Raw genomic sequence first — 15,291 nt, 5'->3', positions numbered from 1 at the left:
AAGCCCGCATAGAGTTTGCTCAAAAGCACATGAAGGACTCCCAGACTATGAGAAATAAGATTCTCTGGTCTGATGAGATGAAGACAGAACTTTTTGGTAATAATTCTAAGTGGTATGTGTGGAGAAAACCAGGCACTGCTCATCACCTGCTCAATACAATCCCAACAGTGAAACATGGTGGTGGCAGCATCATGCTATGGGGGTGTTTTTCAGCTGCAGGGACAGGACGACTGGTCGCAATTAAAGGAAACATGAATGCGGCCAAGTACAGAGATATCCTGGATGAAAACCTCTCCCAGGGTGCTCTGGACCTCAGACTTGGCCGAAGGTTCACCTTCCAACAAGACAATGACCCTAAGCACACAGCTAAAATAACAAAGGAGTGGCTTGAGAAAAACTCTGTGACCATTCTCGACTGGCCCAGCCAGAGCCCTGACCTTAACCCAATTGAGCATTTCTGGAGGGACCTGAAAATGGCTGTCCATCAACATTCACCATCCAACCTGATGGAACTGGAGAGGATCTGCAAGGAAGAATGGCAGAGTATCCCCAAATCCAGGTGTGATAAACTTGTTGCATCATTCCCAAGAAGACCCATGGCTGTACTAGCTCAAAAGGGTGCTTCTACTCAATACTGAGCAAAGGGTCTGAATTCTTATGACCATGTGATATTTCAGGTTTGTTTTTTTAATAAATTTGCAAAAATTTCTACATTTCTGTTTTTTTTCAGTCAAGATGGGGTGCAGAGTGTACGTTAATGAGAAAAAAAATGAACTTTTTAGAATTTACCAAATGGCTGCAATGAAACAGAGTGAAAAATTTAAAGGGGTCTGAATACTTTCTGTACCCACTGTATATAAGGGGCAAATAATACAACAATACCATGACAACATATTACCACGATATAGACCATGAGTAATACCAGAATATTGATCATTAACAAAAATCACTGTACCAAGTGACTATATAGTGGTAGATATCAGTTGTGCACAGGCCCTCTGTATAACTGTGTATACCATATACACCACGTCTATAATGTACAAATTAATCTAGTGATTCACCGGTGATTTCCTCCACTGTAGTTATTCTTTTCCCCTGTTCTTTTTTCTCCATCTGGCCCTGAATACCATGAAAATTCTTCCATCCGTGTTTTGTTTCTGCATAATGTAACTCACAGAAATTTTTGGCTTATCGATCTTAATTATCTCTTAATAAACTCCTCAGTGCCATACACAGTAATGACTTCCCATTGTCATACACCAATTTAGTGCCCCAACAACTAACAGTACACCCCACCCCTTCTACCTCCATGCAGTAATAGTCATTCATATGTGCCCCCATGCAGCAGTCATGCCCTTTTAATACCTCAATATAATAATGGAAGGAAATGGTAGGCACTCTACAGTGAAACAGATTGGGTGCTCAATGGAAGATATATCCAAGCGGCGTTGAGAAAACCATGGCACTCCAGATTCATACAAAAAAAGAAGCAATTATTTCATAGAATCAGCAAGTAGATCTGTGCAGAAAATAGAGTCAACGTTTCGCTCACATGACCTTCTTCATGTCCACATAGAATTACAGACAGGCATCATAGCCGAACAGCTGATGCCTGTCTGTAATTTTACATGGGCTCTAATGAGTTGTGAAGTACAATATAGATCTATGTACAAAGTTGTAACAGTCAAATATGAAATGATAGACGTATGTATTTGATATATTTTGTTATGGTAAATATTTATACTTTGCTTTATTATTTAGACAATTCATATATCTTTGATAATTTTGTATTTTAGTATTAGCTTTATAAGTGTTATTCATAAAAGCAGGGTGTTGTCTCTGATATAGAGATGTATTAAAGCCTTCCTTTGTTTCTGAACGTATAGTAAACTAGATATAACCAGCCTCCTAAGGAATGCAGCAGAAGACATGATTTATGAACTTGTTTTTCCCAACTTATCTCCCTTTTTAGGTAACGTAATGTAAGTCACTCCCACTTTCCTTGTCTTTGTGGTTTGTAATAAAAACTTGTGACCAGGCATCTGAGGGCAGACAAGTCTGGGACACAGACAGAATTGGTTGTGTGTTCTCTTGTCTCCGATCGATCGACTCCCTGATTTGATCAAAACTGGCAAACGTGTGAAACCCTTTGAGTTTCTCCTAAAACTTTCTATACAGGTTTCCACATCAATTCTATGTACAGGTTTTATTTTAATAATATTTATAGAGAAGTGAATGAAATAATGAGTTATATTATACTATTAAATTGAGGAAAAGATAAAAATACATGTTGTTAATGTGATATTTATTATACCCTGATATGATATTAATATTAACTCTTTCTCACAGATTGGGAAAACATGGCAAAGTTCTTTTAACTATACCAAGTGAGAGCAGTACAGCTGAGGAGAAATTCATTAAGAAGGGAGAAGCTGCTGGGAGTGATTCTTTGCTTGACCTAGAACCTGAAAACACAGTCTTCTATGTTGGTGGCGTGCCTGACGGATTTAAGGTATGAACGGTATTAGCTAACTTATGAGTATTGATAAATATTAGCATGATGCAATCATTGATCACAAGTGCAGCCAAAATAGGATTAATATTGATACTCACATGTGAACAACAATAAAATGAGCCCCTTATCCTGTTAAGGGGACCTGATTTATTTGTGAAATGGTTCATTAAACATTAAGTGCAAATTAGTAGATTATGAAGCTTGTCATGATATATTAACAATACATTTGCCAAACAGTAGAATACGGTATGTTTCATGCCAACTATATAGACTTTATACAACGACACACATTTGCACTAGGGATCTGTACTATGGAGTCAAGGGTACTTTATGTAACGTAATATTTAGAAAAATCCCTTCATCCTTAAAGGAGTATTCCCATCTCCAAAATCCTATCCCAATATGTAGTAGGTGTAATAATAATAATATTAGCAAATACCTACAATTAGAAATGTAGTATAGTATTTTTGATTCGCTATCTCTCTTTCCTCATGTGCAGGCATTGCAGGACCTTAAGTATCCATGGTTATGACCACTAGCAGCTAGCTAGCTGTCACTATATCAGGTCGTGGTTGTAACCATGGATACCTAAGGTCCTGCAATGGCTGCCCATGAGGAAAGAGACATAGCGAATCAGAAAAATTATACTACATCTCTAATTGGAGGTATTTGCTAATATTATTATTACACCTACTACATATTGGGATAGGATCTTGCTTGCAGATGGGAACACCCCTTTAACTATTCTTTCCGTTTATAATCATAGACCTGTGAGTAGGAGGAGGACTATAGGGGTCTATAAAGGCCCTATACACATTAGATTCAAATCAGCTGAATTAACCAATATTGTCAAGACGGGATGATCATCAAATGTAAATGGTGACCTACTAACTCTCCTTTGACAGAGGATATTGGGGGTAGAAAGACCGGCATGCTAAATTTAAACAACTATAATTTTGTTCTTGAAGTAATGTTGCCGTTAAAAGAAGTCTCGCCAAGGCTTACTCCCCACCCGCTACTGAAAGCACATGCACGCTAGTCTGATCAATATATTCATCTGCAGGAGGAAGTCAGGAAAGAAAGCTTTCATCAAAATGCTCATTTGGCAGACAGCTTCCTAAACTTTATGGTCACCTTAAGACATCTCATTTTCAATGATCATCTCAATAAGCAATAATGTTTACAATAAGCTAATAGTAAGATACCCTTTATCCCAAAGGATAGATGACAGCTCTCTCGTACAGATTATAGTTAAGAACTACTGACAGATTTATGATCAACTGCTATATATCTAGATGAATTTACATGTGCCTGCTGGGTTTTTTCAGCTTCCGGACAGTTTGAACCTACCGAGCTTTGTGGGATGTCTGGAGCTCGCATCTGTCAATGATGAAGTTATCAGTTTGTACAATTTCCGGAACAAATATAACATAAATACAGTCACAACATCACCCTGTAGGAGGTAAGATGTCATTGCTGGGACTAGGTTCATTTTTAGGCTATTCATCACTGAATGTCTGTATGATTTATATATCAAATGGAATGTACACATACATGAATATTTGTTTCTTCCTTATTTATTTTATTTTTGAACTATTCTAATAAACATTTGAAAGGTATTATCCCACCACAAGAAGTGACAGCATTTGGTAAGAGTCTGACCATATGTAAAGTTTGTCAGAAGCTGTCAGATCTAAAAGGCTACCTAAGACAGACTTTGCTCGAGCCACTTCATTTAGCAGATCCCAAAGTAACCCCAGTCTTCATCCTTTAATTTATAGAGGGATCTCGACTTAGTGTGGGGTCCACTGGCTTTCGCCCATGGACAGGATGCTGGCAGGAGGAGGGAGCTGAAGCCAAGGATGGTCAAGCTAGCCTGGTCAATAACAGGGGAGACAACTAGGGACAGAATTGGGACAGAATTGGGACACAAAACCATAGTCAGAATTATAATTGTGATAAGGTACCAAGTGATCAGTCAAAACGAAGTCAGGCTAGCCATTTGTAAATTACCTCTTCCAGGTGACGCGCCCCCTGGGCCGTGGGGTACTCGGTAGCCTGCCGGTCGGTGCTGGGGGATGTCATGGTGGCAGTGACCCGGTCCGTGACCTAGGGAGGTCAATTAAAGGGAAAGTAAAAGGGAAATAAAGTTTTTAGAAAAATAATGTTTGTGACGCCACCTGTGGTATGCGGCTATATGGAGCCGCCGCTGCGGTGCAGATCCACTGGAGCTGATGGTGACGCAGCAGAATTGGTTCAGCTTTCCACAGGCAGAGCTTAGCTCCAGGGCAGGAAATTATAAATTGTATGAGGTAGATGTTGCTGGTGCTGTGTAGTGCAAGGCTGGTGATGGCGCAGCAATTATTCAAGGACACAGTGGGATGCAGTCTTCAGGTTTACTCACAGTTGTTAAGTTCCTCCGGTTACACTTTCCACATTATAACCGCCTACATCGTCCTGTGTCCTCCGGGGTAGTGATCCAGCAAACTCTCAGGTATTTCAGGAGCACTCGGACGGGACCCCGTTCTATGTACCCTTCCTGGTTGTCTCACTGCGCTGGCTCTCACCCTCCTGCCCTACGCCTCACAATCAGTGTCCCAAGCCAGTGACCTCGGGCCTTGTCGGGCGACTTGCAATTCCCTGAACCCTATGTGGCAACCTTTTTGGCGATATAATTGTGGCTGTTGGCTGCAGCACCTTGAAAATGCAGCAGCCTCCGGTTGTCTAGCTGAGCTTGGTTGTTCTCCACTAGTTTAGGGGCCGATCCCCTCTCTGCGGCCTGATCCCTCCTCGTCAGCATGGATTCGGGTGCACGGGTGGCATCCACACTCACCGTGCCCCTGGGATCCCCTCTGTTCCTCCTGGAGCCCTTCTCACTGCTCCTCTCTTCTCTCTTTCCTTCTCCTGGGCCTCTCTCACTGGGCCCTGCTCCTTTCTCCACTCCTCCTGAGCAGAGCTCCTCCTGAGCTCCTGCTCCCAGCTCTCCCTCTGACTCTCTCCAACTCTAACCACTTCCAGAACCTTCTACCCTCTCTTTTATACTGCTACCCTCTGTGCTCCACTGATCTTCTTCCTCCACCCTCACCCACTACATGGTTCCCCCTCTCTTGGTTCCACCCTCCAGCTAGGGACCAGGGACTGTGCTCTCCCTTAGGAGCAATCTCGCCCTTCCCTACTGAAGTGGAGTGTATTGGATGTGGGTGTGTGGGTCCCGGGTAGTACTCCCTCCTTACCCGAGAGTGGGGTACCACACCTCTGGGTGAGATGCAGTACCTCTGTGGTGACTGAACCCGCAGGGGCGCCACACAGGCTATGGGGAGGATGTTGACCAGAAGATAACTCTGCTTCCAGAGATTATTTTAAATAAAAGTGGGCATTACGAATGTGAGACAAGTAACTAACACAGAACAGGAGAAATTAAATTTGTCTTCTTGCAAACATATTTTTGCAGCTCTCTGAGCTCTGCTGTAATGTAACAATATTGCAGCCCTGTCTGCCTATGAGATGGAGGCTGAAGCTGAGAGGAACCTGCAGATGTGTCAGGTATAATCACACACAGCTCTGCAGTGAGGTCAGGAGAGCAGAGAGCGGACATTACTTGTCTCTCTGGTAACTCCCCTTCATGTAAAATAAGCTCTGGAAGCAGTTATCTTCCAGGCAGCATCCTCCCCATAGCCTGGAAGAGGTCATTTATATAAAGTGATAAAAGGTGATTTCTCAACAACAAGACATCTGATATGAGACATACAGGGAGGACTTTTTTCAGCAATCTCTAACCTGTATGCCCATATTAATAGTCAAATGCGGTGACAGATCCCTTTAAGGTGTGGCCACAGCTTGGAGCTGATTACACCTTCTGATCTAGAGTACAGCACACACACCCATTCTGCGTGACTGGTCATTATCACTGGTCCGACCATGCCGGTATTCCTGGCTGGACACGGCCTGTGCCGCCTAGTCATATGCACCATAATGTCTCCTCTATCACAAGCGCCTCACACATGATGAATACGGTAGCGCCTGACAACAGAGGCAGATGTCAGTGCCGCAGGTCTGGGTAGAGATGTAACACCAAATCTTTCAAATAATGATGTTATAGTGCTAGTTAGAAGGATTTTCCTCTACTATTACATTGAGGACAAATCAAATCAAAATCACCCGGCACTCTTAATGATCAACTCTTACCTGGCAGCACCCGGATGAAAATAGTGCACATAGCAATACAGCAGAACTCCGTCACACTATTTAGAGGCCACTGCCCAGAACTTAAGGTCAGCTCCTATTATTTGACTATGAGCTGAACTGCAGTACCCGTCAGAAGCTACTAAACTGTGCAATGGAGCTGTGTCTACCCCTGTGACTGCTCACATCTGACTGCCCCCGATAACTGCAGATCAGAGGGGGTGTGGATCATCAATATACACTGTGTTCCAAATTATTATGCAAATAATATTTTCTCAGATTTTCCCAAATTACCTATATGAATTGCAGCCATTGTAATTTTCCAGTCAAATAACTATTAGAGTACAATTGAAAGGTTTTTGTACAAACTGCCTATGATAACAGTATATTTTAAAAAAAATAAATCACTCAAACTGCACTCAAAATGCATGTTCCAAATTATTATGCACAGCAGAGTTTTCAACCTTTTCATTTTAATAAAGAACAAAAAAATGGTCATTTTTGAAATTATAAGCATTAGCAGGTTATTACAAACTGAAATCAAACAGTTTTCAACTCAAAGCTTTATTCTAGGTGATGTTACATTTGCACATAGGACCCCTTGTACGAAAGGAGCTTCTGAACTCTCTCATCCATTGAATTTGTCAGGTTTTAGATGGTTTCTGCTACAATTGTTTTGCATGAGGACAGAATACCCTCCCAGAGCTGTTGCTTAGATGTGAACTGCCTCCCGCCATCATAGACACTCCTTTTGATGATGCTCCAGAGGTTCTCAATGGGTTTGAGGTCAGGGGAGCATGGGGGCCACACCATAAGTTTGTCCCCTTTTATGCCCATAGCAGCCAGAGATGCAGATGTGTTATGTGCAGCATGAGAAGGGGCATTATCATGCATGAAAATGATCTTGCTGCGGAATACACGGTTCTTCTTCTTGAACCATGGCAGGAAGTGCTGTTTGAGAAACTCCACATACATTATGGAGTTCATCTTTACCCCTTCAGGGATCCTAAAGGGGCCGACAATCTCTCTCCCCATGATTCCAGCCCAAAACATTACTCCACCTCCTCCTTGTTGGCGCCGTAGCCGTGTTTGCATGGAGTGTCCATCAACCAGCCATCCTCCACTCCATCCACCTGGACCATCGAGCGTTGCACGGCACTTATCGGTGAACAAAACAGTTCGATGGTCCAGATGGATGGAGTGGGCATAAAAGGGGACAAACTTATGGTGTGGCCCCTATGCTCCCCTGACCTCAACCCCATTGAGAACCTCTGGAGCATCATCAAAAGGAGTGTCTATGATGGCGGGAAGCAGTTCACATCTAAGCAACAGCTCTGGGAGGGTATTCTGTCCTCATGCAAAACAATTGAAGCAGAAACCATCCAAAACCTGACAAATTCAATGGACGAGAGAGTTCAGAAGCTCCTTTCGAACAAGGCGTCCTATGTGCAAATGTAACATCACCTAGAATAAAGTTTTGAGGTGAAAACAGTTTGATTTCAGTTTGTAATAACCTGCTAATGCTTATAATTTCAAAAATGACCATTTTTTTGTTCTTTATTAAAATGAAAAGGTTGAAAACTCTGCTGTGCATAATAATTTGGAACATGCATTTTGAGTGCAGTTTGAGTATTTTATTTTTTAAAAAATATACTGTTATCATAGGCAGTTTGTACAAAAACCTTTCAATTGTACTCTAATAGTTATTTGACTGGAAAATTACAATGACTGCAATTCATATAGGTAATTTGGGAAAATCTGAGAAAATATTATTTGCATAATAATTTGGAACCCAGTGTAATGATAGTGGAGAACCCATTTAAATGTTGTGTCACCTTCACAGGTTTTACTTAAATCGATGAGACGAGATTTGTTTTTAGGATCCATGGCAGACCCAGGAGTCAGTCCATCATGGATCACTATGTCATGACATATCCTTACCATGGGTTAAAGTGCCTGTAGACATGCAAATCAAAACTTGCATCATGTAATCTTTATTCTTTACAGTTATTATTATAACATACACCATCTTGGCAATTTTATAACAACTTGCTTGTTTTTCTGTACAGAAATAGGTTGGCTTTCACCCAAAGTCGTGCAGCCAGTTACTTTTTTGATGGTTCTGGTTATGCTGTTATACGTAATATTGAAAAGAGAGGACGTTTTACCCAAGTCACTCGCTTTGACATTGAAGTTCGTACAACTGTAGATAATGCTCTTATTTTCTTAATGGTTAATGGAGTAAGTAAATGTTTTGTTCTCTACTATTCAGTATGTCATATGAGACTTTGCTTTTCTACTAAATGCCTTTTTACTATCTCCTAGACTAAGTTCTTTAGTCTAGAAATGCAAGATGGCTACCTGCGTTTGTTGTATGACTTTGGATTCAGTACTGGTCCAGTTCTTCTAGATGATTCAATGAGAAAAGCACAGATCAATGATGCAAGATACCATGAGGTATTATTTCAGACTATGATATTTCATAGTTCTACAGCTCTTAAAATAATTGTCCAAGATTTAAAGAAAAAAGCCACGTTTGTCCATGGTCGGTGTGTGATAATACATTTCAGCCCCATTTACTTGCTTGGGGAACAGATGCAGTTGTAGACGAAGAAGCATGCAGGATCATCAGACAAGTATTACTCACCCCAGTTTGCACCTCGCTACACATCCTACTCTGGAGTAAGATTTGTGGTGTTCAAGCGCAGCCACTCATCATAAATTTGATGAGCGGCAGCCGCCACACCCAAACCCACCCCAGCTCTGGGCCAGTTTGTTGAAGCCGGGTAAAAATGGCTTAGGAAGCCAAAAGTCGCAAAGTTTTAGCACAAACTCAATTTATGCCTAAATTATGTGACTGATTAAAGCTTTTACGCCAGACGACTGGTGTAAAAAGCTTTGATGAATTAGGCCCATAGGCTATGGACAAACGTGATACTGAAAACCATTTTCTCTAATCTACCTAAAGCTAAAATAATGAATATGACCAGTCACTTAAATGATCTCTTTAATTTGACAGGTTTCTGTAATTTATCACAATTCCAAGAAGATGATCTTGGTGGTTGACAGAAAACATGTAAAGAGCGTTGACAACGATAAGACCTCAATTCCATTCACTGACATATTCATAGGAGGAGCTCCTTCACACATTCTGCAGGGGTACGTTCATTTCATCCTGAATTGTAGAGCACCACTTCTACTCATCACAAATCAAAACTACCCCAACATCACAGAAAAAGACTTCTGAAAATCATTCTACAGTATTATTAAATCTTCATGTAAAGAAGAAAAACACTTATATGAAATGCTTAGCTACATAAACATTTATGTGCAACACATTGGCCCCAATGTATGCCAACGTATTGCAACTATAAGGGTTATTGGAATGATATCAGTAGTAGATAAGATCAGAGGCAGACACACCACTGCTACAACCTGTGCAGCCGTATAGAGCCCCAGGTAGTAAGTGGGCCCATCTCCATCTCCAAAGCAGGTGGAATTGTGCGCTATCATGAGCTATTGAGGTGGAATAGGGCCCTCTTCCGTATGTGTCTGCCACTGGGAAAGGTGTGCAAGGTTTTCCTGCAAGTATCTGAAGCATTGTGTTCTAGATGAAGACTTCTAATGGACAGGGTGCTAAAGCAGGGTTGTAGATGGTGAATTCCCAATCTAGGAATAGCGCAATAATGGCACAATAATGGACATAAACGCTAGTAACAAAACAAGAACTTTACAGGGGTTATAGTTTCAGATACAATATTTAGTGTTGTTTTATAGGCTGAATTGAGTGATGAAGAAAAAGAGGAAAATCACCAAGACAAAAGTGCATGGTGCTAGAAGAAATGGCGCCATAAGGAACAAGACCAAATATTGCAAAATACCCAGTGTACGGGACTAAATGTCAGGAATCATACAGGGATTACCGCATATAGTCAGTGTATGAGAGACCATTATAGGCCACATAAATCACATAAGTGAAGCAGATCCCAAAGTAGTCCTTACCCTAAAAATAAATCAAGTCAAATATGGAACGCCACAGTATGGAGTAGATGGTAGGCACATGCCTCGATGCGCGTTTCGCTATAGTTGATATCGCTTTCTCAAGAGATCTATAATGGTCTCTCATACACTGACTATATGCAAAAGTTGGTCTTGTTCCTTATGGCGCCATTTCTTCTAGCACCATGCACTTTTGTCTTAGTGATTTTTTGTGAAATTTATTTAGGTTGGAATTTTCCTGTAATTAATAAAATGTATATCTCTTATGCCAATAGAACTCCATTTCCTCTTTTTCTTTATGACTATTTGAGTTGGCATCATTCGGCTAGTACCGGTCCGGCATTGACTGGGGTACGGGCATTGTTTGTTGTTATACATATTTGGTCTTTGCATAATCTATTGAATTGAGTGATGGTAGCACTACTAGGACACCAAAGAATTTGGTGGTTAGAGTATTCAAGTTTAACCAGCAGTCTATATGAGAAACAAGACACCATAGTGGTGCATGGCAGTGATCTTTACTTGCTGTGTGGGGGATGTCCGTCCACCCACAAATTGCAAGTTACATCTCCCATGCAAGGATAAAGTCACTACTCAGCCAAATAAACATCAGTCAATGGTGGCATCTCATTTACAAGTTCGTCATGCCAGTCCCTGACATCTGCTGGCAAATGCGCACTTCTTCCAAGCAGATTTGACCTTGCTTAGCTCTTCCACAGTTTTTTCCATGCTTGTCTCTACACTGTCTCTCTGACCCAACTACTGCTAACTCAGGATTGACAGCATTTTACGCTCACCTTACAAAAGCAGCTTTGAAAACTTCAACACAACAAATCCAACTTGTTGACAGGAGTGTAATTCAAAATCCTGGAGCCTCAAAGCAAAGGTCCAAATGGCACTCCCCCACTGGCTCCCAGATGCCATGGCCATGAGAATCAGTTTCCTATGATTAAGTTGTGAGGACCAAATGGGGATGGCAGAAGGTCATCCTCTGTCTAACCATTTAGATGCCATGACTGCTGTCCACCACAGCATCTGAGGGCATGAATCTGCTCGATACAGCTATTTCTGACTTCTGCTGTACATAAACGGCAGATATTGGGAGAAATGAGTAGACACCATACAGTGGGCAGGGTCACTACAAACCGGGGCCCCCAACTCACGCGTCCCATATCAGCTATGTGTTCTGCCACCATTGACAGTACACCGCTGCTTCTTACCAGGGTTATAGGTGTTTTTTATTTACAGGGAAGCTTTCTTGTTTCCCACAGCCCTGATTTCTCCCTACCAAGCTGCAGTAGAACTCCCTGACTCACTCAACAAGCAAATTGCAAAAAAGTCCAACCAATTCCAACTTTTGACAGTACCTTAGGAGTCACATTGCAAGCACATCGATCTGCATTATGCTGCGATGTAACAGCTGCACAGAGCGATCTTTGGCTGTGTGACCTGTGTCGCGGGCAAAGTCCCTGTTTTGCCCTAGCCGTATGGTCTGGTCAGGTACAGAAGTGACATCTAGTGGCTGTCGCTAATACAGTAAGCATACACCAGATAACATAGGCACCATATTTGCATGTACAAAAGCAGGAACAAATACATAGATGCATAATAGTAGTCATTCTCATCATAACTAGGCATTATCGCATTTTAATAGTGTAACATAAGTTGTGCAGACAACACATATACAACTGAATTTAAAGACACAATGGATGACAACATTTGTATCACTAGTAGCTCCTAACTAAAAGGATATTTGCCTCAGGCCCCAGACTCACTGGTTATACATTATACCGAGTATATAATATGCTTCCATTCATTTCTCCATATTCCACAGCATGCGGACACACCTGGCTGCAGACATAGCCTTCCGAGGATGCATGAAAGGTTTCCAATTCCAGAAGAAAGATTTCAATCTGTTAGAAGAACAAGACACTATTGGAATCAGTTATGGATGTCCCGAAGAGTCATTAGTAAGTTACAAGATGCCGTATCATAAGTTATGTAAAACAATATATTGTTATTGTGTGGTCATAATAGTGTTTAGTTATCATACGTTCAATATAGTATTATTCTTCTAATCATAAAACAATGATGTACAGTATAAGTATGGATTATTTATGCAGAGCCAACATTCTCCCTGGCGCTGTACAGCGTGATATAACAAAATGAGGCAGCCCTGATAAACAAGCTTTACAGGCTGAAGGGGCTGTGGTCAGCACCATATAGTATGAGACTAAAGCCGAGTTCAAAGGAGCATATTAAAAATCATCTGATTTACATCCAGAAAAAATGGATGATTTTCCATTCGTATTCCATCTGTGCGCTATATGACATTCATATGGCATCAGTTTTTATATATCGACAGTAAATAAAATTTACAAAATCAAATACAATTTCCACATTAATGGCAATGTATCAGTTAAAATTGGATGCAATATCGATGATTCGTATGACACCCAGGTTTTTTTTGCACACCCACAGACATGAATTGGGGAGTCTCATCTGAAATATGTAAGAGACTCGTGCACGCTGCCATTTCTTTCAAACAAACCTTCAGTCTGTGTAAAAAAAACTGTCATCTGAACAGCCATGGAATAAAATTCATCTGTGTGCTGTCCGTGAAAAATATGCTCATATGCTATTTAATATGCTCATCTGAACGAGCCTTAAAGGAGTATTCCCATCTCCAAGATCCTATCCCAATATGTAGTAGGTGTAATAACAATAATATTAGCAAATACCTTCAATTAGAAATGTAGTATAGTTTTTCTGATTCATTATCTCGATACCTAAGGTCCTGCAATGCCTGCAACATGAGGAAAGAGACAGAACTAATCAGAAAAACTATACTACATTTCTAATTGGAGGTATTTGCTAATATTATTATTATTACACATACTACATATTGGGACAGGATCTTGGAGATGGGAATACCCCCTTAAGTGGTAATAAAAGTGAATGGTATTTCACATTCAATGCTTGTCTAAAGAAACAAGTCATTTTGAATAGTAAAATCAAAGTATGGGAGAAGATGGATTTATACTGAACAATATGTGGTGCTAAATGATCACCCATTGGCTACATATTTGCAAATCGGCAAATGTTTAATAGCCTGTTTAGACAGGCAGCCCACATCTCCTATGCGGCCAGAACAATAAGTATTAGATAGGATGTCATTGTTCTTTGCAGCACAGGTCCTGTTTACACAAAACTATGTGCTGCTAAGAACAATGATTTTGTTTTAAGCAAGCTAAAAGATATTTAGACTGAATCTGTCGACAAGATTTCACACCCTAAACTATTTATATATACAAGTATCTAAGACAAGTTCAACAATACTTTTCTATTACTAGTCAGTTACTCCATTACTGAGAAATCAGCATTTGAATTGATATGCAAATGAGGCTGAAGGGCTATGGTAGATCTGAAGCCTCTATCACTCCAGCTCTATTCTCCACCCAGTGCTGCCTCCTCTGGCTTAACTGATGGCTACTGTGCCTGTAGTCACACAGCATAGAGGCTGTTAGTCAATCAGGAAGAGACAGCGCTGGGTGGGGAATGGAGCTGGAGTGACAGAGGCTTCAGATCTACCGTAGTCCTTCAGCCTCATCTGCACATCAATTTAGATGCCTATTTTCTTAGTAATAGAGGAATTAACTGTCCATGTAAAGGTCTTGCTGCTCTTGTCTTTGAGAGAGTTAGATTCACTTATAAATAGTTTTGGGGATGAAATCCTGCTTACAGATAGACTTTAAGCAAGCCTTATGATTTGATATTAAACTATCCTTGGAATAAGTCATCAATATCAGATTGTTAGGGAACCTACAGGTGTTTTCATCTCCAGTGCCAGCCCAAATGTAAGCAGTGATCGTAGCAGAAGCATTGAGTTGCAGCTCTCAACAATATCAACTACTACACAGGCAACAGAGCTGTGTTGTTCCTTCTCTGTTGATTTACATCCAGCTGTCGCCAGCGCTCATAACAGCTGATTGGTAGGTGTGCCAGCTGTTTGGAAATTCACCAATATGATATTGATAATGTCACAGGTTTACCACGACAGAGAGGAGCCAGAAGACCGCAGCGTCTGATTCCTCCTACTCCTGCACTGATTAGGCGCATTTCACCAGCATATTAAATGGTGCAGGTTCTTTTAACAGTGCAGTCAATCTGCTTAGGTGAGAACTCTTGGAAACTTCCCTGCTTTAATGCTCTCAGCGGATCAATGTTAGCCACTCCCCTCTCCTATATATTCTGGGCTCTGGCAAGCAGTCATTGCCAGAGCTAGCTTCATGGTTTCAGGAGTTTGGTGGAGAGTTGTTCAAGAAGACGTCTGGAGGATTTATCTTGGATTGTTGCATGGTTTTGGTTGTGTGTTAATCCCCTTCTTCTCCTACTTTGTTTTTTCCCCATCCTCCACTCCCCAGTGTTTTCCTGTTTGTGTGAGTATATTGTATGATTGTTATTTTCCTTTATCCCTGTTTGTATTACCTTGTTAGTCTGGTTGGTGTACTCTGATACACTACTACTCCCCTCTTCCCTGGGTGGGGGGAGGGAACCGACTGAGGGCAGATTGAGGAGCTCAGACAATGTATGTG

At 41.1% G+C, this 15,291-nt stretch overlaps 1 protein-coding gene across 1 annotated transcript in view; it reads left to right on the top strand.

The window, feature by feature from the left end:
- Positions 1-15,291, top strand: part of LAMA4 (laminin subunit alpha 4) — a 192,251-nt gene that overhangs the window by 151,027 nt on the left and 25,933 nt on the right. Inside the window, exons 23-28 of the mRNA XM_073675872.1 lie at positions 2,350-2,512; positions 3,844-3,977; positions 8,767-8,938; positions 9,023-9,154; positions 9,717-9,856; positions 12,531-12,666. Coding sequence (XP_073531973.1) covers positions 2,350-2,512; positions 3,844-3,977; positions 8,767-8,938; positions 9,023-9,154; positions 9,717-9,856; positions 12,531-12,666 — 877 coding nt within the window. The remainder of the gene's footprint in view (positions 1-2,349; positions 2,513-3,843; positions 3,978-8,766; positions 8,939-9,022; positions 9,155-9,716; positions 9,857-12,530; positions 12,667-15,291) is intronic.

The sequence above is a fragment of the Phyllobates terribilis genome, unplaced genomic scaffold, assembly GCF_046119375.1.
Source record: "Phyllobates terribilis strain yellow unplaced genomic scaffold, ASM4611937v1 Scaffold_3__8_contigs__length_932513732, whole genome shotgun sequence".
In the NCBI taxonomy this organism is placed as follows: Eukaryota; Metazoa; Chordata; class Amphibia; order Anura; family Dendrobatidae; genus Phyllobates; species Phyllobates terribilis.
This window is presented reverse-complemented; position numbering and strand designations above follow the sequence as displayed.